The following is a 23,339-nucleotide window of genomic DNA, read 5'->3' as shown; positions in this document are numbered from 1 at the left end:
GAAATCTGTCCGAACAAGAGTCTAGTAAACATTCCGGATATGATAAAACTTGAAACACGAAATCATAAATTATAATTTAATAAATAATCATAAAAAATAATAATATAATAATAATAAATTTAATTCAATAATGTAATCAAACCAAAAACACTGAAATGTGAAATATAGCGCCAAGTTCGCACATCGCTGAGCAAAGTCGCAGAATCGTTTTCAGTGTCTGATGAGGAATTTCCCCCACGAATCATTATCACTCAATTCTGCAAGTGGTTCTGATTTACTATCGCTGTTCTCTAGCCGGTCTAAAACCGCTTTTGACCTAAAGGGACGCTTTTTGGACGCCATGGACGTTTCTCAGTTTCCAGGCAGAAAGAACAGTAAAAATGCAGGCAGGGCGCCGGACAAAGCACTCGGGACAAAATGTATGTGAAATGGTTTGAAACAGCAATGACAGCAAAAATGAAATTTTTTTAAAATTTCAAATTTCCCGCCGGTTCCGGCGCCAGTACATCCCGACGTCACAGGGACCGGAACACGGAAGCGGATGCCGGCATCGGCCGGAGGAGATGGCCGGGGACGCTGCAAGGGACACATCGCGGGAGCGAAGGACAAGGTAAGCGCTGCAAGGACCCCCAGAGCAACGTCACATGGTAAGCCCGAGTGTAGCTCGGGGTTACCGCTTTTGGTATAGAAAGTTTACCCCGAGCTACACTCGGGAATACCGCCAGGGGGGTTAAAGGCTGATTGTCCTTGACAAGCTAAAGGGATCGTTAGAACCTGTGAAGTCTACAAGGGCAGCTTAATAAGAGGACAGTGCCCGTGTTTCCAAATGGTCAGTCCGCCCCTGGTACCATCACAACTACATTCTTCATTCAGCACCAACTTGTTTTTTGATCGGATCAGAATTCTTAACCGCTTCCAGTCCGGATACTTTCACCCCCTTCCCGTCCAGGCCAATTTTCAGCTTTCAGCGCTATCACACTTTGAATGACAATTGCGCGGTCATGCAACACTGTACCTATATGAAATTTTTAGAATTTTTTTTTTTAGACAGATAAAACTTTATTTTGGCATTTTATTTATTCACCACTGGGATTTTTATTTTTTTGCTACATAAATGAAAAGGTTCAAACATTTTGGGGAAAAAAGTGTTTTTTTTTTTAATAAACATTTTGCAAATAAATAATCTTTCTTTAGAAATATTGGCCAAAATGTATTCAGCTATCTTTTTAGTAAAAAAAATAACCCAAACTAGTTTATAACCAAAAATTATAATTTTTCAAAATTTTTTGAACATTTCTATTTTATTTTTTTTATATTATTATGTTTTTGTTCTTTTTTTACATACTGTCACCCTAGCAGTACAGTGTCACCATGGTGACACTGTACTACTTGTGGGGGGTGATGAAGATTTTTTTTTTTTTTACACTGATTGCTTTTACACCCATCCTAGATTGTAAGCTCTAACGAGCCGGGTCCTCTGTTTCCTCTTGTACCAAATTGTATTGTAACTGTAATGTCTGCCTTCATTTTGTAAAGTGCTGAGCAAACTGTTGGCGCGATATAAATCCTGTATAATAATAATAAAGTCTGTAAAAGCAATCATTTCTCCTTCTCTCTAGCTGCATTCTTGCAGTCATTGAGAAATACTGTGAGAGCTGTGATTGGTCACAGCTTGTCACATGGTACAAGGATGTTGTGAATAGCCCTGTGACATTTGACCTCTGTGATCATTCACAGATTTCACACGTAGTAAGCAATGATGTCAGAAGTGACATCTTGCTTACTACTATTCATGTGATCACTGATTTGCCAATCAGTGATCACATGATCGGACCTCACGCAAAGGTCCCGTATGGCGATCGCTGTTCCATTGTATCTGTAGGACACAGTGGGCACCAGATCGCAGTGCCGCACGCTGCCTGGGAGCACACACAGGTGGGAAGGATGTTTATAAACGGCCCCCCGCTCCTGCAATGCTCCCGCCCGGCCATTTATATACATGGGCCGGACGGGAAGTGGTTAAAGCTGAACTCCAGGGACAGTGTGCATTACATATTTACAGCTTGGACCAATTGTAAAGCAAACCATAGATTATGCAATTATCTTTCCCGCACCCACAGGTGTAAGGAAAGAAAACCGCTTGATTCCCCCATCAAGTCAGGGGGGAATCCCTCCTGTAGCGCTATTTTGTTCTGCTGGCGGGGAGCCCTCACTGGCGGCAGAATACAATGATCACTGCCGGCAGTAATCCCATGCAAAAAAATCCAACAGGCTAAAAACAATTTAAAAAACTCTCGCTCCCCTGTGCATACTGTTCATGCAAATGCACACGTAGGTCCCGCACGCATTTGTAAACAGCAATTGCACATCGCGTGTGGTGTCACCATGAACATCAGAGTGAGAGCAATAATTTTAGGGTCATAATTTAAAAAGCTTTTAAAAGCATCGCCTATGAAAAAAATGTAGGTACCCTAGTTTGTTGCCATTTTCCAGGTTACATAGTTAGTCTGGCTGAAAAAAGACAAAAGTCCATCCAGTTCAACCATTAAAAATAAAAAAAATTATAATCCTACACCCACAGTTGATCCAGAGAAAGGCAAAAAACCCAGCAAAGCATGATCCAATTTGCTCCTGCAAGGAAAACAATTCCTTCCTGATCCCCCGAGAGGCAATCAGATATTCCCTGGAACAACTTTACCTATAAATGTTAGTATCCAGTTATATTCTGTGTATCTAAGAAAGAATCCAGGACTTTCCTACAGCAATCCACTGAGCTGGCCACAACCAACTCTTGAGGGAGTCTATTCCACATTTTCACAGCTCTTACTGTGAAGAAACCTTTCCGTGTTTGGAGATTAAATTTCTTTTCCTCCAGACGTAAAGAGCGCCCCCTTGTCCTCTGTGATGACCTCAGGGGCAATAACTCCACACCGAGTTTACTATATGAGCCACTGATGTATTATACATGGAGATCATATCCCCCCTTATGTATTATACATGGAGATCATATCTCCCCTTATGTATTATACATGGAGATCATATCCCCCCTTATGTATTATACATGGAGATCATATCCCCCCTTATGTATTATACATGGAGATCATATCCCCCCCTTATGTATTATACATGGAGATCATATCCCCCCTTATGTATTATACATGGAGATCATATCCCCCCTTATGTATTATACATGGAGATCATATCCCCCCTTATGTATTATACATGGAGGTCATATCCCCCCTTATGTATTATACATGGAGATCATATCCCCCCCTTATGTATTATATATGGAGATCATATCCCCCCTTATGTATTATACATGGAGATCATATCCCCCTTATGTATTATACATGGAGATCATATCCCCCCCATATGTATTATACATGGAGATCATATCCCCCCTTATGTATTATACATGGAGATCATATCCCCCCTTATGTATTATACATGGAGATCATATCCCCCCTTATGTATTATACATGGAGATCATATCCCCCCTTATGTATTATACATGGAGATCATATCCCCCCCTTATGTATTATACATGGAGATCATATCCCCCCTTATGTATTATACATGGAGATCATATCCCCCTTATGTATTATACATGGAGATCATATCCCCCCCATATGTATTATACATGGAGATCATATCCCCCCTTATGTATTATACATGGAGATCATATCCCCCCTTATGTATTATACATGGAGATCATATCCCCCCTTATGTATTATACATGGAGATCATATCCCCCCTTATGTATTATACATGGAGATCATATCCCCCCCCCATCTTATGTATTATATATGGAGATCATATCCCCCCTTATGTATTATACATGGAGATCATATCCCCCCCCCCATCTTATGTATTATACATGGAGATCATATCCCCCCCCCATCTTATGTATTATATATGGAGATCATATCCCCCCTTATGTATTATACATGGAGATCATATCCCCCCCCCCATCTTATGTATTATACATGGAGATCATATCCCCCCTTATGTATTATACATGGAGATCATATCCCCCCTTATGTATTATACATGGAGATCATATCCCCCCTTATGTATTATACATGGAGAGCATATCCCCCTTATGTATTATACATGGAGATCATATCCCCCCCCTTATGTATTATACATGGTGATCATATCCCCCCTTATGTATTATACATAGAGATCATATCCCCCCCTTATGTATTATACATGGAGATCATATCCCCCCTTATGTATTATACATGGAGATCACATCCCCCTTATGTATTATACATGGAGATCATATCCCCCCTTATGTATTATACATGGAGATCATATCCCCCCTTATGTATTATACATGGTGATCATATCCCCCCTTATGTATTATACATGGAGATCACATCCCCCTTATGTATTATACATGGAGATCATATCCCCCCTTATGTATTATACATGGAGATCATATCCCCCCTTATGTATTATACATGGAGATCATATCCCCCCTTATGTATTATACATGGTTATCATATCCCCCCTTATGTATTATACATGGAGATCATATCCCCCCTTATGTATCATACATGGAGATCATATCCCCCCTTATGTATTATACATGGTGATCATATCCCCCCTTATGTATTATACATGGAGATCATTTCCCCCCTTAATCTCCTCTTCTCAAGAGAGAATAAATTCAGTTCCTCTAATCTTTCCTCATAGCTGATCTCCTCCATGCCTCTTATCAGTTTAGTTGTCCTTCTCTGTACTTTCTCCAGTTCCTCAATGTTCTTTTTGTGAATTGGTGCCCAAAACTGAACTGCATATTCCAGATGAGGTCTTACTAATGATTTGTAGCGGGGGAGGAATGATCTCTCTCTCTCTGGAGTCTATACCTCTTTTAATAAAAGGTCAAGTCTTGACAAGTCTGGTGTCAAATTAGTCAATACAGAATCATCTATATTATTTTTCCCAAACATTGAGTATTATATTGTGTTTCTGTGTGCTAAAATTCATTTTAGTGTATTATTTCCTGAAAATTTGCATTTGATAAACAGCTGCGCAAATAACGAATAACAAAAAAAAAATTGTAACTCCCACCATTTAATTCTACGGGGCTTCTGGTTTCAGAAAATATGTAATGTTTGGGGGTTCTAAGTAATTTTGTTAGCAAAAAACTGGTGAAAAAACTTAAAAGTTGGCCCAGACAGCAAGTAGTTAAATAGTTACAGTGTTTCCATTCAATAAATAATTGCAATAAATCTATATACTTTAAAGCAGGGTTAGGCAACCTTTGAGAGGTGGAGATCTACCTGAACCACATGATAGAGATCAAAGATCCCCGGGGTTCAGCGCCCCTTTTTTTACAGGAATTTAACTAGCCAGGTCTAACTAAATAAAAACTTAGAAAAATGTAATGAAACAAATATCACTGTAAAAATATAAACTTAGCCTACCTTCAGGTTTACATACGTGTGGCTCCGTATATCGCATGTGATTCCCACGGGAACCGCACCGCATTCCTGTGCACATCACATGCGATTTGTGTGCGGTGCGATCGGAGCCGTACATTTTGTATGGCTCTATTCGCACAGCACCCGCACCAAAAACATGCAGGACCCTTTTTGGGTCCTCACTAGAATCGGATCGCATGGGTATTCACACCTATGCGATCCGATTTTGCACATCGCACCGTGTTTTGCGGAGCGCTTTCGGGGTGTTAACGTAACATACACACCTGCAGCGGTTCGCATGAACTGGGTGCGATTCTGATGCAGTGCGGAATTCGTACTGAAAACGCTGCGAATGCCGCACCGCATCAATGTGAACCCGGGCACAAAGTGGACAGTGTCAGTCAGTAGGGCAATGGACAGTGTCTAAACCAGCGGTTCTCAACCTGGGGGTCGCGACCCCTTTGGGGGTCGAACGACCATTTCCCAGGGGTCGCCTAAGACCATCGGAAAACACATATTTCCGATGGTCTTAGGAACCGAGACACCGCTCCTCTGACTCAGTCGATGTGTGGGCGGGATGACACGCTGCCCTGTCACCTGGCCACACCTCCGGGATCCCTCAACAACTCCGCTTCCTATTCCCCCCCCTGACCCCAAAGATGGGGCACTATTTCCCCCTCCACCACACTGACATCAATGATGGGGCACTATTCCTCCCACTGACACCAATGATGGGGCACTATTCCCCCCACTGACACCAATGATGGGGCACTATTCCCCCCACTGACACCAATGATGGGGCACTATTCCCCCCACTGACACCAATGATGGGGCACTATTCCCCCCACTGACACCAATGATGGGGCACTATTCCCCCCACTGACACCAATGATGGGGCACTATTCCCCCCACTGACACCAATGATGGGGCTCTATTCCCCCCACTGACACCAATGATGGGGCACTGTTCCCCCCACTGACACCAATGATGGGGCACTATTCCCCCCACTGACACCAATGATGGGGCACTATTCCCCCCACTGACACCAATGATGGGGCACTATTCCCCCCACTGACACCAATGATGGGGCACTATTCCCCCCACTGACACCAATGATGGGGCACTATTCCCCCCACTGACACCAATGATGGGGCACTATTCCCCCCACTGACACCAATGATGGGGCACTATTCCCCCCACTGACACCAATGATGGGGCACTATTCCCCCCACTGACACCAATGATGGGGCACTATTCCTCCCACTGACACCAACGATGGGGCACTATTCCTCCCACTGACACCAACGATGGGGCACTATTCCTCCCACTGACACCAACGATGGGGCACTATTCCTCCCACTGACACCAACGATGGGGCACTATTCCTCCCACTGACACCAACGATGGGGCACTATTCCTCCCACTGACACCAACGATGGGGCACTATTCCTCCCACTGACACCAACGATGGGGCACTATTCCTCCCACTGACACCAACGATGGGGCACTATTCCTCCCACTGACACCAACGATGGGGCACTATTCATCCCACTGACATCAGTGATGGGGCACTACTCCTTCCACTGACACCAATGATGTGGCACTAGTCCTCCCACTGCAAAATTACAGTTATGAAGTAGCAACGAAAATAATTTTATGGTTGGGGGTCACCAGAACATGAGGAACTGTATTAAGGGGTCGCGGCATTAGAAAGGTTGAGAACCACTGGTCTAAACAGACCCCTAGGGGTTTATTTACTAAAGCAGGAGAGTCCAAAATCAGACTCCCTTCTGTATAGAAACCAATCAGCTTCTAACCTCAGCTTGTTCAATGAAGCTTTGGCAATGAAACCTGGAAGCTGATTGGTTTCTATGCAGAAGGGAGTCTGATTTTGGACTCTCCCGCTTTAGTAAATAAACCTACTAATGTCTCACTTTTGGAACAGAGAATGGAGGTTAAGGAGACAGTTTACTATGCTTCAGTTATGAAGGAACATAGTGAGTGATCGGTACCAATCACTCCCTCTGTTCATTCGGAAAAGGAAGGGTCCGGTAAATGACATATTTACCTGCCCCTTCCCCTGCCCTCTACCCCGAAGATCCCCTGCAGCAGCCAGCAGGAGAGGGAGCACATAGTGGGGCCCAGGCAGAAGAAGGAAGAGGAACCTGGACAGGAGGGGCAGCGGGGGCCACATTTTCTGGAACCGATCCTTTGTATATTCCTCCTTCTGCCAAAGGAGGAAAATAGAGGGGATGAGATCCAGTAAATACTGCCCCTGGGAGTTGGCAGAGACACAATCTACCCGTCACCTGCCTGAGATTGGTGGGTAGATTGCGAATGATGGGTGTTGCTGACCCCTGTTTTAAAGAGACCCTGTCACCATCATAAAAACACGGGAAAAGCACAGAATATCTAGAATTTAGAATCCATACTTGTAGTGTTTTTTACTTCCATAAATTATTTTTTATTCGTATTCAATGTGCCTCTAAACTAAGGAGCTAAGGAAACGGACTACTTCCCAAAGAGTCAACTCTATAGCACAGCCTCTTCTCTACTTGTACATCATATTCCTGTCCTAACTGAGCTCTGCAGAGCGTAACATCAACTCTCTGCCCCCCCTCCCCCTTTTTTTGTTGTTTTGACAGCTCTATATAAATTTATAAATTCAGTACTTCCAACAAATGTAGAGAAGAGAAGACTGCAGATAAAAAGGTACAACTTATTTGAAGGATTTGTTTAATCTCTGTGTATCACTTGAGGCCAGTAACTTCACTGGGAATATGTAAGGGTTTACAACCAGTTTAAGGTAAAAAAAAAACAAAAAACATCCCATTACTTGTCCTACCCAACTCCATCCCTAAATACTTACCTGGCTCCATGTCACTGTTCCAGCACTGTCTCGGCCGCAGCACCACTCCCCTCACTTCCTGCTTTCACAGGAAAAACCGAGCGCAGCAGAGCCATAGGCTCCTGCTGCTGTCTGTCAAACTCCTGTGATGAGGATGTAGGGGCATGGCTTACCGGCGCTGTGCATGTCTAACGACGCACACAGCCCGGCTCAGGAGTGCATACGCTTGAATGTCTCCTTAGCAGCTGGCTCTCTAAGGAGCAACTTGGAGGAAGAAAAAGCTGACAGTACCGGAGGGGGACTTCCAGAAGAGGGCGTAAGCAACAGAGCGGGCAAGTGTAACATAACCGACCCAGTCTGTGCTTGGGTACTTCCGTTATAATACCGCTTCCCCGTCCAAAAATCGACCACAGACACCACAGCCAACCAAAGAAGGCTACACAACACCAGTCTGTCTGAATATGGAACTCTTTATTTGAAACTCAAACTGGCTTTTTATACACTCAGCGAACAAATCCCCCCTCCCTGCATAATGACACAGGGCGGGGCAATCTACACTTACCAACAAGAGACACACAGGTATTCAAATGTCACACCAGCAGACAGTCCCATCAGGAGGGAGGGCTGCTGGAGACACCCCCCCACTAAGCTAATATACATAAACACATACATCCCATAATAGTTTGCTCCCAAGCAAGACACACAATAGAACAATGGGATGCAACCACATGGCATTAAACAATCAACAACCTCTCACCCCAATATTAGGACAGATCACCCTGTACCTCTAACAGGCACAGGGTGACTTACACATAATAGGGATATGGGGAGCTGAGACAGGGGTCTCCTCAGCTCTCTAAAGTGAGCTGGGTTCCATGCGCCCCCCACTCAAAGTGACTCCCGTCACACAGGGGTCTCCCCACCTCTCCAAAGTGAGCTGGGTTCCATGGGCCCCCCACCCAAAGAGACTCCCGTCACAGCAAGTATAACCTTTTTATTTGAACAGCCTACAGAATCACTTTAACAGGTAAAAAGGCCGTATACTCCACTACACATCCCACGGTGTGCGCCGGTATATTATTGTATGTACTGACATCAGACAGTACAGTATAAATATTATACAATATTGAATTTCCAGGAAGAACAATCAGAATCTGACCACACGAGCGACTCACGAGTGACAAATTCAGGTCTTAATTCGGTGGATTCCGCGGAGTATAATGGGTGACTTTAGTGAGATTACAGTAACGATTTGTACACAAGCCCTCCCGTGGTTGATTACACCCAGACCCGAGTGTGAATGTTATCTATGATGACCCGTCAGCTCTCCAAACCCCTGGAAAGCCCTTCGCAGAGAGCAGATCAATATGTAACCGTATGACTGAATCATCGTTCTAACGATGTCCGGATGAATCAATCAAGGAACAGTAAAAGTGAGCCGGTGACTGATGGATGCAATTAAAATGATTTACAAACAGTTACTGGCATGGGGACACGATGAATATTTTAATACATATCGGTTAAGTAAGGAAACAGATGTCAGGCCAATAAACTAGAAAGGCCGCCGCCCCTCACCCGCTATAAGTGGGCCTGCAATGAAGACTATGGAGCATTATCCTCAAAGTAGGGGTTCATGTACACTGCAGATGATAAACTGACGTTCAGGAGATGTTCTGCGTTTCTTTCAGCAGCCCCTGAACTCTCCCTAATGTTCTCCTATGTGTCCATGTACACATCGTCCTTTACAGGCAGTTGAGTTTACAGTCGTTTTTTTGAACGCTCCAAACTTGCGTTCAGGAGTAGATTTTACCTGCTTCTCGGCCTTTTGGCTAAGATCAAGTGTAGTATCTGTTCTTATCAGTGTCCAGTGGGGGTGCTCCACGGTCATTCTAGCTTTGCGGGGATGGCTGTTGTATAGTACCCTCACTGGTATGATGGGGGTCTGGATGGCTATTACGGGGGGAACAGAACCCGGGACGCCCACACGTAGCTGGGGCCTGGTAGTAATTCCCCTTTGGAACGTCTGAAGGACCCAGTACCTCCTGATTTGGACGGATCTACCTTGTCTGGTCAGGGGTTGGGAAGGCAGAGAGTCCGCAAACCAGTGCCCCCTGAGTAGTCGCCTCAGGGGTGCCACTAGTAGCACCTGGGTGTGGGACCCCACTGTGTGAAGATGGCACATGATCACTGCGTTTCCACTTTTCCTGCACAGCGCCCTCGGGACCAGGCCTTATGGCTAGGACCAGGGCAATTTTTGCTACAGGCCTCAGGGCCTGGTCTGTGCACTATTTGGCACGACCACTTTTTTATTTTCTATTTTTTTAATTTATTCACTCCCACGTATTGTCACTTTTTCTTTACTTATGTGTGTGTTTTCCTCACAGGATGGAGGGTGTGGGTCCTCGGGCCTGCCCTGAAGTCTAGGGGGGAGGATGTGTGGCCTTTTGGTTCCTTCCTCCCCCGTCCCTGGGGGGTTTTCTCTTCGGGAGAGCCCCCTGACCAAGTACTGGGTGTCCAGCTTTGGCTGGCCACAAGGAACGGTGGTCCGCCAGGCCTTTTGGCCAGGAGGACCAAATGGGAACCTTGTCCCTGTCAGGAGCTTCATGCCCCGGGGGATCAGGGTAGTGGTCCAACCCCTTCGGGGGAAGGGCAAAGCACACCCCTAAGTGCACTTTTTCGTGTGGTGTTTTGCACTTGCACTTTTTTTGTGAACACTTACGGGTTTTTCGTTATAGTTGCACGTTTGCGGACTTAAAAAAACCCAAAAAAGTAGATTTTACCGGCGCTTCAAACACTTGTAAACACGGTTATCCGCGTTTATAAGCGTTTGATTTAGAAGCGTTTTTTAACTGTTCCATATCCAGATGCTGTCCGGAGCCTTTTTTCATCATCAGAGATGCATGCAAAGTGTTTTCCATGTATTCAGATGGACCCGGTACACCAGCGCAGCCAGTTCCAGGTATTCAAATGGACCCGGTACACCAGCGCAGTCAGTTCCAGGTATTCAAATGGACCCGGTACACCAGCGCAGTCAGTTCCAGGTATTCAAATGGACCCGATACACTAGCGCAGTCAGTTCCAGGTTTGGCGTGAAGGGAAAAATGGTAGAACATTCCGCATTATACTCATGATGGGATCCATAGTGAATACAACCAGAAAAGACAGGTCATCTCCACACATACTGCTCTCTCTGCTTCTGCTCTCTCTATTCCTCGCAAAATGTCTGAAATAGTAAATTTTTTATTGTTTTTCAGTGCATTCTGGGCATTTTGGAAGGTCTCCTGAGGTTATCTTTTAAAAACGCTTCTAAACGCAAACGTACAAACGCGGCTACACTGACTTTTTTTAACCTACGTTTTCCAGCAGTCAGTTTCCAAAAGAGTTTTCCAAGCACCCCGTGTACATGAGTCCTAAAACCTACACAGACTCTTCATCTCCGGACAATAGGAAGTGTTCACTTTTTATTTATTGCTCATCTATAGCACTGACTGTAATGCAGGCCATAGACGGCTTGTTTATCGGCTGTTTATGGGGCCAGCCCATCGGCTGTTTTTCGTGGATCTCCTCATTTATTTTTATCGGTCATACTGGAAAATCCTTGAAAACGGCTGTTTTTCGTGGACATGGGTGGCAGCATCAGCAACGGGGCCGACCGATATTTCGGTTATCGGCTGAAAATTCGGCCGATAAACGGCCCGTCTATGGCTTGCCTAACGCTGGCCATGGACAGATCGACAGATCGAAATTTGACTGGTTTAGCAGGAACTGGCTGAGTTTCGAACTGTCAGTGGGAAGGCTGATTGCACTTTTTTATACAAAAAATCACCAGCGCCAAAAAATATTTATGAAATAATTCCTAAATAAATGCTGCTGCTCCTTAGTGACAACACTAATAAAGTAACAAAAAAAAATTGCAAAAAAATAAACAACAAAAAAAAAAAAATAAAATAATACAAAAAAAATCATACAGAGAAAAATTTGATTGTTAAATAGTCCCACTCCAAAAAATAGAATACGGTGAGGAGAATGAAATTGAAAGTCCTGATTCCAAGTCCCTTGACCAGTGTTCACACCCGTTTGTGCTAAAATCACATACTGCACTCACCAGATATTGGTGAAAAAAACGCCTCATGGGCTCAGGAATCCTAGATCCTCTCAAGGCTGATTGTACTGAAGTTGATCCATTGATCGACTTCAGTACAATCAGCTTGTCGTATCTTTTTTTGCAACCAAACCAAATAGACGCCAGCAGCAATCATTGTATTCTGCAGGTGGGAAGGCTCCCCTCTGGTGGAAGGCAATAGGATTTCCCCATCAACACTGACTGTATTGATGTGGGGGGGGGGGGGGGAATCGAGCAATTTTCTTTTCTTCGACCCATGGCTGAAGGAAAGAAAATTGCATAATGTATGGCCTGCTTAAGTCACGCAGTATGCGGTTGAAATTTTTGATGAAGTTGGTTGTGTGATTGCATAAAATGCCCCCTGCCTGCTATGAGATGCAATGGGATGCTGTTGGCTCAGCTAATCCTGCCCACTCGCATGTAATGGGCAGCACAGTGGCTAAGTGGTTAGCACTTCCGCCTGGCAGTACTCGAGACGTCGGTTAGAATCCCAACCACAGCACCACCTGCCTGGAGCTTGCATGTTCTCCCTGTGCCTGCGTGGGTTTCCTCCAGGTACTCCGGTTTCCTCCCACACTCCAAAGACATGCTGGTAGGTGAATTGGCTGCTGTCTAAATTGGCCCTAGTATGTGTATGTATGAATGTGAGTTAGGGACCTTAGATTGTACGCCCCTTGGGGGTTAGGGACCTTAGATTGTACACCCCTTGAGGGTTAGGGACCTTAGATTGTACGCCCCTTGAGGGTTAGGGACCTTAGATTGTACGCCCCTTGAGGGTTAGGGACCTTAGATTGTACGCCCCTTGAGGGTTAGGGACCTTAGATTGTACGCCCCTTGAGGGTTAGGGACCTTAGATTGTACGCCCCTTGAGGGTTAGGGACCTTAGATTGTACGCCCCTTGAGGGTTAGGGACCTTAGATTGTACTCCCCTTGAGGGTTAGGGACCTTAGATTGTACGCCCCTTGAGGGTTAGGGACCTTAGATTGTACGCCCCTTGAGGGTTAGGGACCTTAGATTGTACGCCCCTTGAGGGTTAGGGACCTTAGATTGTACGCCCCTTGAGGGTTAGGGACCTTAGATTGTACGCCCCTTGAGGGTTAGGGACTGATGTGATGTACAATATATATGTAAAGCGCTGCATAAATTGACGGCACTATAGAAGTACCTGAAATAAATAAATAATCTCTAAAAATAGAGTTCCGCCCCCCCCCCCAAAAAAAAAACAAAAATCAAAGTCAGCAGCTACGAATACTGTAGCTGCTGACTTAATAATGGGATACTTACCTGTCCAGCTGTCAGGTGCTGGCGCTGCCATCTTGACTAAGGGAAACCGACAGTGAAGTCTTGCAGCTTCACAGACGATTTCCTAGTGAGCTTCACACCTGCAAATGCACCCTGCCTGCAATGAGATGGGAGAACCCCAGCAGAGGTACCACCCCCCCCCCCCCCATTTGCTGATAGGTAACCCCTTTGAAAGCAACCCCTGTGGTTTATTTTTTGCTATCTGTATCCCATTGGGGAGATTTCCCTTCATTTTTTGTCTCAAAGCTAAAACAGGAAGTGAGAGGAAATCCCTGGTTGTCACCAGAGCTAGTGTCCCCACTGGAGGATTTCCCCTCTGTTCCTGCTCTGGGGACAACCCAATGTTTGTGATTTTACAAATAGAGATGGTGAATCTCCTTAACAATTTCTGAAGATCTTCTAATCCCTCTCCACCCTATTCAGAGCAAAAGAAAATACAATTTGCCTATAATTATATTTTAAAGGTAGAAGCAAAAAGTAGGCTCTGCATGTAAACAAAAACAAGAAACTGGGGAGAAGATGCCAGCATAGGACCTCGTTGGTATGAGACCATTGGAGCACAGTCCTGTCCAGGGGCGGACTGACAACTCATGGGGCCCCCGGGCAATAGGGGATCATGGGGCCCCTGTGTCCTTGCCCAAACTCAAAAAAGCCTATGAAAAAGGTACCAGGGGCATCTCATGGGGCCCCCTATTGATCCCGGGCCCTCGGGCAGTGCCCGAGTTTCCAAATGGTCAGTCCACCCCTGGTCCTGTCTGTTGTGTGTAAGACCAAAACCTCATCTCTGCGCTAGGCTATTTCCGTTAGACTCCCACTTCCCTGTCCGAACACCATCCACGGACACCACCGCTGACCATACAGGAAATAGACAGCACCAAGCTTCTTAAGACAGGAAGTAAACGGCTTTATTTTAACACAAACACAAGATATATACACAGGGCGGGGAAATACAACCAGGAACAGGAAACACATCAGCAGGCTGTCCCATCAGGGGGAAGGGCTGCCGGAAACACCCCCCACCAAATCAAGACACACAATAGACAATAGGATACACCAGTAGACAATACAGGAACACATACATAATAGTTTGCTGGCAAGCAAGACACAATAGAACAATGGGATGCAGCACTTGGCAGTGAACAATGGACAACCCCCCACCTATACACAATACTAGGACATTCCACCCTGTACCCCTAACAGGCACAGGGTGGCTTACACATAAGAGGAACATGAGGAGCTGAGACAGGGGTCCCCCCACCCCCAAAGGTCACTCCCGTCACACTTCTGCTCTCCTCCCCTATCAGCATATTCCTTGTTGGATCATGAGCACTGCAACACACCTGATTGGCGCTTTCTCCTTCCTCTCCCTCTCCCAGTTGAGCTCTGCTGTACAGGGACTGCAAGAGTCTCGTACCAAGCCATCATATCAGCTACGTAGATGGCTTGCAAATAAAAAACACATTTAATGATGTATTAATAAATACAGAGCTGCTTTCATTTCTGTCTTTTATATCTGCCTAGAGTTCAGCTTCAAGCCGGAGGGTCTTCTTTTAATAATCAGAATCCTAATTATTATAATATGATTATAGAACCTCTTCAGAAAGTTCATCTTTCACGTCCCTTGATTTTCGCAGTGGTCATGGGGTTCAAGACTTCAGACTGAACAGATCAGCAACGTTTAAAGAAAAGGTCTTTTTTTTTTCCCTATGAAAACCATTACGGCCTTCAGCTGAACGGGGAGCAGCTACTTAGCAAAATGACTGCGGCAGATTCATTACTCATTGCCTTGGATGAGGTCATTCCCCTCCTGACAGATGGAGAAGCCAGGCGCGGGTTTCTGATTGGCGGGTGCAGCCGCTCTCTATGACATCATCACAATCAGATCAATTCTAATTAAATGAAGAAGAGCTCGTTTTGGTGTGAAGGAGGGGCAGGGAGAAGGGATGAGTACAGGCAAAGTGAACTCACCAGGGGGGAGCACTGGGGTGATAGAAGGCATAGAGTGTTCGGCTTGTGGAACTACAGAAACCAGCATGCCCTGCCTGCAATAGGTGGGGTAACAGCACTCTGTTTTTAGGCTAATGGGTAAGTTGCCGTTTTGATTGGATGAAGATACGCTGGGCAAATCAACAAAAGTTGGTCTGGAAGAGCAAATAATAGACTTAGTAAAAATCCAAGATGATTTCTATTATTTGCTCATCTCTATAAGGTACATGGGCCCTCAGACAAAGTGGGGACATGAGCCCTCAGAAAAAGTGGGGACATGGGCCCTCAGAAAAAGTGGGGACATGGGCCCTAAGGCAAAGTGGAGACATAGGTCCTCAGAAAAAGTGGGGACATGGGCCCTCAGACAAAGTGGGGACATGAGCCCTCAGAAAAAGTGGGGACATGGGCCCTCAGAAAAAGCGGGAACATGGGCCCTCAGAAAAAGTGGGAACATGGGCCCTAAGGCAAAGTGGAGAAATAGGTCCTCAGAAAAAGTGGGGACATGGGCCCTCAGACAAAGTGAAGACAAGGGCATTCAGACAAAATGGAGACAAGGGGGGACATGGGCCCTCAGACAAAGTGGGGACATGGGCCCTCAAAGTGGGGTCATGGGCTCTCAGAGAAAAGTGCAGACATGGACCCTCGGACAAAGTGGGGACATGAGCCCTCAGAGAAGTGGGGACAAGGGCCCTCAGACAAAGTGGGGACAAGGGCCCTCAGACAAAGTGGGGACAAGGGCCCTCAGACAAAGTGGGGACAAGGGCCCTCAGACAAAGTGGGGGCATGGGCCCTCAGAAAAAGTGGGGACATGGGCCCTCAGAAAAAGTGGGGACATGGGCCCTAAGACAAAGTGGAGACATGGGCCCTCAGACAAAGCGGGGACATGGGCCCTCAGACAAAGTGGGGGCATGGGCTCTCAGACAAAGTGGGGACATGGACATATGCCCTCAGACAAAGTAGGGACATGGGCCCTCAGAAAAAGTGGGGACATGGGCACTCAGACAAAGTGCAGACATGGGCCCTCAGTGAAAGTGGGGATATGGGCCTCAGAGCCAAAGAGAAAGATTGGGGGGTATTTAAAGTATATGAATCAACTCTCATCATTGCATACACCAGTGGTCTCCAAACTGCAGCCTTCTGCTTGCCTTTATGCAACCCTTGGGGCATTATTCCTCCCACTGATAAAAGGCATTATTCATCCTACTTACACCAACAATGAAGCACCATTCTTCCAACTGACAACAATGATGGGGCCCTATTTCATCCACTGGCACCGACGAATGGGGCATACTTTCTTCCACTGATAGAAATATTGGAACACAATTTTGCAGACAAACACCAATGATGGGGCACTATTCCTTCCAATGACTGGTGCACTATTCTTTCCAATAACACCAGCGATGGGGCACTATTCCTTCCAATGACACCAACAATGGGGCACTATTCCTTCCAATGACAACAGCAATGGGGAACGATCCCTCCCACTGACACCAACGATGGGGCACTTTTTCTACCACTAATACTAATGATGGGGCCCTATTCCTCCTCTTACTAACACAGGTGCTTTTTTTTTTTTTTAACTCCCGATGTATTTTATACTTCCAATGGTCATTAATATAAAGTTGGACCCTCTTTAAGACTACAATGGCCTTCAATCTCCTGGGAAGGCTTTTCACAAAACTTTGGAATATGGGAATTTAGGCTCATTCAGCCAAGAGTATTTATGAGTTAGCGAAGATGATTAAAGAGGCTTTGTGTAAGTCGCTCAAGTTCCTCCAAAAACAAATTGGTCAAACCATGTCTTTATAGACCCAGCATAGGGGCAGAGTCATGCTGGAACAGAAAACAGCCTTCCTCAAACTGCTTCCACACGGTTGGAAGTGCACAATTACCTAAAATGTCTTTGCATGTTGTAGTATTACCAGTATCCTTCAGTGGAACTCCTGAACTCAACAATATGAATGGGTGTCCACGTGCTTTCAGCCATATAACAAGTGTGATAGTCAGGTTTGACAAACCTTTGGCCATATACTGAAAGACAGGTGCCCTTTCGGGAAAGAAAAATAATCCTTATCAACCCATAAGAAACAGAAGTGAACGAATAAGTATCGAAGACCTCAGTAGGAAGATAGACATACCAGACAGACACCCTATTCGCCAGCAAAGACCTCCTCATTATCACATGGACATTAGGGACAGACAGAGGAACTTACGTTAGTGACAGACTCATGTGAAATCTCTGCCGCAGACCCCGGAACATGACAAACGACTTCGGAGGGAAGGAACGCGTGGACAGCTCGCAGTATGGCTTTTCAAAGCTTCCAGATGGGCACTGACAAGTGAAGCCTCCTTCCGCTAGATTGGTGCAAGTTCCCCCATTCCTGCAGACCCCGGGCACACACCGTCCTGAGCCGCTGTCCACTTCACAGTTGTCACCTGCGGGATGAGATAAAATGTTTAGATCACCGGTCTTCCACGCAAGATGGGTTAAAGGGTATGCGTAGTAGGATTTCATATTATTCATATTAATTTGCATATGTGGTATTGATAACATCATTGTTATTCATATTCAGATTATTAGTAGGAGTAGTATTATCATTATCATTATTAATTCAATATCAAGTAATGGTGATTAGTCTCTAGAAACTCTACATTTGAAGTTGAATTCTTGACCACTACCATTAGAATGGTATTCTTTGGACCAGCCTTTCTCAACCAGGGTGCCCAGGCACCCTGGGGTGCCTTGAGGTTTCTGCAGGGGTGCCTTGGCAAAATGTCTAAAAATTGTCCAAAAAACAAGCCAGCGAGTGGAACAAGCCTGCCTTTTAGTTACACAAAGCCCCAGGTTTTCATTGTGCCACCATTACAACCTTCTAGCCACCTGTCCGGACAACCAATGACATCATCAGTTGATAAGGAGGATGTCGATTACCTGCACAGCATCCTAGTTTGCCCCTGCCCTGCCCCTCTCCATCAGTGCAGGGGTCACATTTGCTCAGTGATGGAGAAAAACTGAGGGAGAAGAGAAACATTGGAATACTAGTCAGTACCAGTGTGCAAAAGTATTTGCTGTGGAAGAATAAATCACCTCTCATGTGTGGATGTTGCTGCGTTATATAAAACTATTAGAATAGTTTTTTACATTTTAGAATGGGGTTCCCTTTTAAAATTGTGGACAGTCTAGAGGCACCGCATTTTGAAATGGGGTGCTTCAAGACTGTCCATAATTTTAAAGGGTGCTTTGATTGAAAAAAAGGTTGAGAAACACTGCTTTAGAGTACAAAGAATTGAATTAAAACCTGGTACTGTCTGTCTGAAATGAAGTGAATAAGTTGTGAAACTGCATAGGATGGGAATCTATGTTCACAATTATGAAATGAACCGTTGCTCAGCGTCCAAACTTAATCAGCGTCCTCAATTTATAACAATCTGTAACATCTCATTTCATGGGTTTCCACCATGGCTCAGTAGGTGCTCAATTTCTGTATCTTCAAAGTGATGTCATCCTCTTCCTCTTTATCCCTCAAAAAATATATATAAACAGCACATAGTGCATTACTTCTATCACATAAACATTATCTTTACTAAATTACACTCACATGAAAGTGCTCAAAATGTGCAAAAACTTCACCAAGTGCCAACGTGTTATATACGTAATTCCTACTCTTACCCTCTGATCACAAATTGCTTGCTTTGTAAAAGGATTCCAAACACGTAAGTTCTTCCCCCAGTAATCCTCCTCGTGGATGATAATAACTGGTGTCAGAAGTGGGATTTGAACCCACGCCTCCATTCGGAGACCAGAACAGCTGGCAGTTCCACATACCCTACCATCCACATAGATCTGCTCAGGTAGAACAGGCAAATAGGACCCTGAAGGAGAAACTAAGGAAGGCAACATGTGGGACATTTAAAGGATGGGAGGTTTATCTGCCAGCTGTTTTGGTCTCCGAATGGAGGCATGGGTTCAACCCTCCAAAAAAATTTTTAAATTCATATAGTGTAGTATTATTGACAGATGAACTTCATATAGTGCCACTCTGTGCACCCTTACCCCAAACCAGTGACCACCGGTTTATGAAACAATAAGGTGACCCACCAACTCACAACTCATGCACCTTACCAGATTGCATAAGGATAAAGCCTTGTGTAAATAGACTCCTTTTAGCAATTCAAGCCTAACATTGCCCTTACCAATTCCATCACAATGCCGGTAATCAGATGGAAAAAAAAAAGGGCAACCATCACGTAGGAAACCAAAACAATTGAATTTAATGAATGTAAAAGAGCTTGCAAGTATGAGATGTACATCAGCGTTGGTATAAAATTCCTTGAAATGGACCTCAACCAAAATGGCCACCGCTAAAATTCCAGTTGGCGTCTGACGTCACTTGCTCACGCGTTTCGTCATTACAACTTTGTCAAAGGACTGATCCTGATGGGCAATTCAGTGCAGTGCGTTTTGAGCCCATTCACTCTGAATGGGCTCAAATTGTATTGCAGCATGGCAAAGCCCATGCATGCACCAATTTTGACGCATTTCGTCATTACGACTTTGTCAAAGGACTGATCCAGATGGGCAATTCAGTGAAGTGCGATTTGAGCCCATTCATTCTGAATGGGCTCAAACCGTATTGCAGCACGCCAAAGTCCATGCAGGCACCAATTTTGACACATTTCGTCATTACGACTTTGTCAAAGGACTGATCCTGATGGGCAATTCAGTGCAGTGTGATTTGAGCCCATTCATTCTGAATGGGTTCAAATTGTATTGCAGTACACCAAAGCCCATGCATGCACCAATTTTGACGCATTTCATCATTACGACTTTGTCAAAGTACTGATCCTGATGGGCAATTCAGTGCAGTGCAATTTGAGCCCATTCATTCTGAATGGGTTCAAATCGTATTGCAGTATACCAAAGCCCATGCAGGCACCCATTTTGACGCATTTCGTCATTACGACTTTGTCAAAGGACTGATCCTGATGGGCAATTCAGTGCAGTACGATTTGAGCCTATTCATTCTGAATGGGCTCATATTGCATTGCATTACACCAAAGTCCATGCATGCACCAATTTTGGACCCGCACTGCGACTGGAATGCATGATCATTTTATACCATGTGATCCGGTGCAGGCAAACACATTACATTTGCAACCTGCGTTTGGGGTGTCGTTACGTTTACCCTGACACATGCTTCAGATTGCAAGGGCAGTGCAATTTGAATGCAGTGTACGAAACAGGCACAGATCGCGGGTTTCCCAAACCGCATAGTGTGAGACTAAATGTTCAATACACATCTCTTCTGTATGTTATTATAAAAGCTGGCAAGGTGACATGATAGGTCTGGATCATTATTGCAGTCAGACTGAGCCATGGATGGGAGGGGTAGCTTCGTCCTTCCATCACAGCCAGGATGAATGGATGACCTTTACTTTCAAGGCGGGTACAGACCATTCTCAGAGCTGATTAAATGTGACAGGTCCCAGGACAGGAGCTGAGCTGTCAGCAGCAGCTGTCGGATGTTATCCAGAGAGACTCACCTGCAGGACTAGTACGCAGCAAACCAAATCTACAGATTACCCTTATGAAGATGACATACTTACACCGTTCAGAAATGGATAACATTTCTCATATCTTACACAGTGCAATAGTGCCGAGGTCCACATTAGGTTACAGTATAGGTGAACCCTCAGCAACTCATCCAGCTTAAAATAGAAATAAAAGGTAAACCAGGACAAATTTGCTTTGAATCTAAGAGCCAGTTTTTTAAATCAGCTACCCGATACCTGGAGAAGAAAGGAAAGAAAAAAGGAAAGGAAAGATAAAAGGAAAGGAAAGAAAAAAGGAAAGGAAAGAAAAAAGGAAAGGAAAGTAAAAAGGAAAGGAAAGAAAAAAGGAAAGGAAAGGAAAGGAAAGGAAAGAAAAAAGGAAAGGAAAGAAAAAATGAAAGGAAAGAAAAAAGGAAAGGAAAGAAAAAAGGAAAGGAAAGAAGAAAGGAAAGGAAAGGAAAGAAAAAAGGAAAGGAAGGGAAAGAAAAAAGGAAAGGAAAGAAAAAATGAAAGGAAAAAATGAAAGGAAAGGAAAGGAAAAAAGAAAGGAAAGAAAAAAAAGAAAGGAAAGGAAAGGGAGAAAAAGAGAGAAAGAAAGAGAGAGAGAGCAATTAAGAAAGAAAGAATGAGAGAAAATGAGATAAAGAAAGAAAGAGAGAGAGGAAAATAAAGAAAGAGAAAGAGACGACACATTGAAAGTGTAAGAGAGAAAAAGAAAAAGAAAAGAAAGGCAGGCCGGGATGACACACTGAAAGTATAAGTTCCCTCTTACCCCCGGTTTACATCTATGCGGCCGTGCGGGCTGCGTTTTGCACGGGCATGAGAGCCCATTCATTTGAATAGACTCCCGTGACACACAGGGAAAGAAGTCCCTGCACTTCTTTGAAAAACGCAGCCCGCATGGGAACCTCGGTTCTCAGTATGGTTGCATTTCCCAGTGCGGGCGGTGTGCCATTAGAACTAATGGCACCCGCCCGCGGGTCCGCAGATCTCTGCGTGGGTGGTGCGGCTGCACAGATTTCCGTGCGGATCCGCAGTGGCACCACCTGCACAGATGTGAACCAGGGGTTACAGAAAATCTGTAAGGTGACCTTACACTGGACCCCCTCCCCATCCCCCCCCCCCAATCCCGCTGTACCAGTGGCCCGCAATCCCCCACTGTTAGGCTCTGGGATGCCGCTTCAGTTTTCTCTCCTCTCCTTCCAGCACTGACAAGACAGGCTATACGGATTCTGACTGCTTGGCACCGTTCCATGGTTTCAGTATGAGGAATAGTGCCCCATCATTGATGCCAGTAAGAGGAATAGTGCCCCATTGTTGGTGTCAGTGGGAAGAATAGTGCCCCATCATTGGTTCTAATGGGAGGAATAGTGCCCCATCATTGATGCCAGCATGGGAAATAGTGCCCCAATACTGGTTTCAGTAGGAGGAATAGTGCCCCATCATTGATGCCAGTGGGAGGAATAGTGCCCCATTGTTTGTGTCAGTAGAAGGATTAGTGCCCCATTGCTGGTGTCAGTGAGAGGAACAGTGCCCTATTATTGATGTCAGTGGGAGGAATAGTGCCCCATTATTGCTGTCGGTAGGATGTATAGTGCCCCATCATTGATGTCAGTGGGAGGAATAGTGCCCCATTGTTGATGCCAGTAGGAGGAATAGTTCTCTATTGTTGGTGTCAGTGAGAGGAATAGTGTCCCATCATTGGTGTCAGTAGGATGAATAATGCCCCATCATTGGTGTCAGTGGGAGGAATAGTGCCCCATCATTGGTATCAGTGGGAGGAATAGTGCCCCATCATTGGTGTCAGTGGGAGGAATAGTGCCCCAACATTGGTGTCAGTGGGAGGAATAGTGCCCCATCATTGGTATCAGTGGGAGGAATAGTGCCCTATTATTGATGTCAGTTGGAGGAATACTGCCCCATCATTGCTGTCGGTAGGATGTATAGTGCCCCCTTGTTGATGCCAGTGGGAGGAATAGTGCCCCATCATTGGTGTCGGTAGGATGAATAGTGCCCCATCATTGGTGTCGGTAGGATGAATAGTGCAGCATCATTGGTGTCAGTAGGAGGAATAGTGTCCCATTGTTGGTGTCAA

The 23,339-nt window shown here is 45.1% G+C and overlaps 1 protein-coding gene and 1 pseudogene across 1 annotated transcript in view; one reads left to right on the top strand and one right to left on the bottom strand.

The window, feature by feature from the left end:
• CELSR3 (cadherin EGF LAG seven-pass G-type receptor 3) overlaps positions 1–23,339 on the bottom strand; it is a 288,288-nt gene that overhangs the window by 117,944 nt on the left and 147,005 nt on the right. Inside the window, exon 3 of the mRNA XM_089684072.1 lies at positions 17,905–18,127. Within this exon, the coding sequence (XP_089540198.1) occupies positions 17,905–18,127 (223 nt within the window). The remainder of the gene's footprint in view (positions 1–17,904; positions 18,128–23,339) is intronic.
• Positions 10,090–10,250, top strand: LOC149457100 (U2 spliceosomal RNA; annotated as a pseudogene).

This window comes from Staurois parvus, unplaced genomic scaffold, assembly GCF_062004578.1.
Source record: "Staurois parvus isolate SC_StPar_1 unplaced genomic scaffold, SC_StPar_1.0 ptg000335l, whole genome shotgun sequence".
In the NCBI taxonomy this organism is placed as follows: domain Eukaryota; kingdom Metazoa; phylum Chordata; class Amphibia; order Anura; family Ranidae; genus Staurois; species Staurois parvus.
The sequence above is the reverse complement of the archived record's forward strand: the minus strand, read 5'-3'. Positions and strand labels throughout refer to the sequence as shown.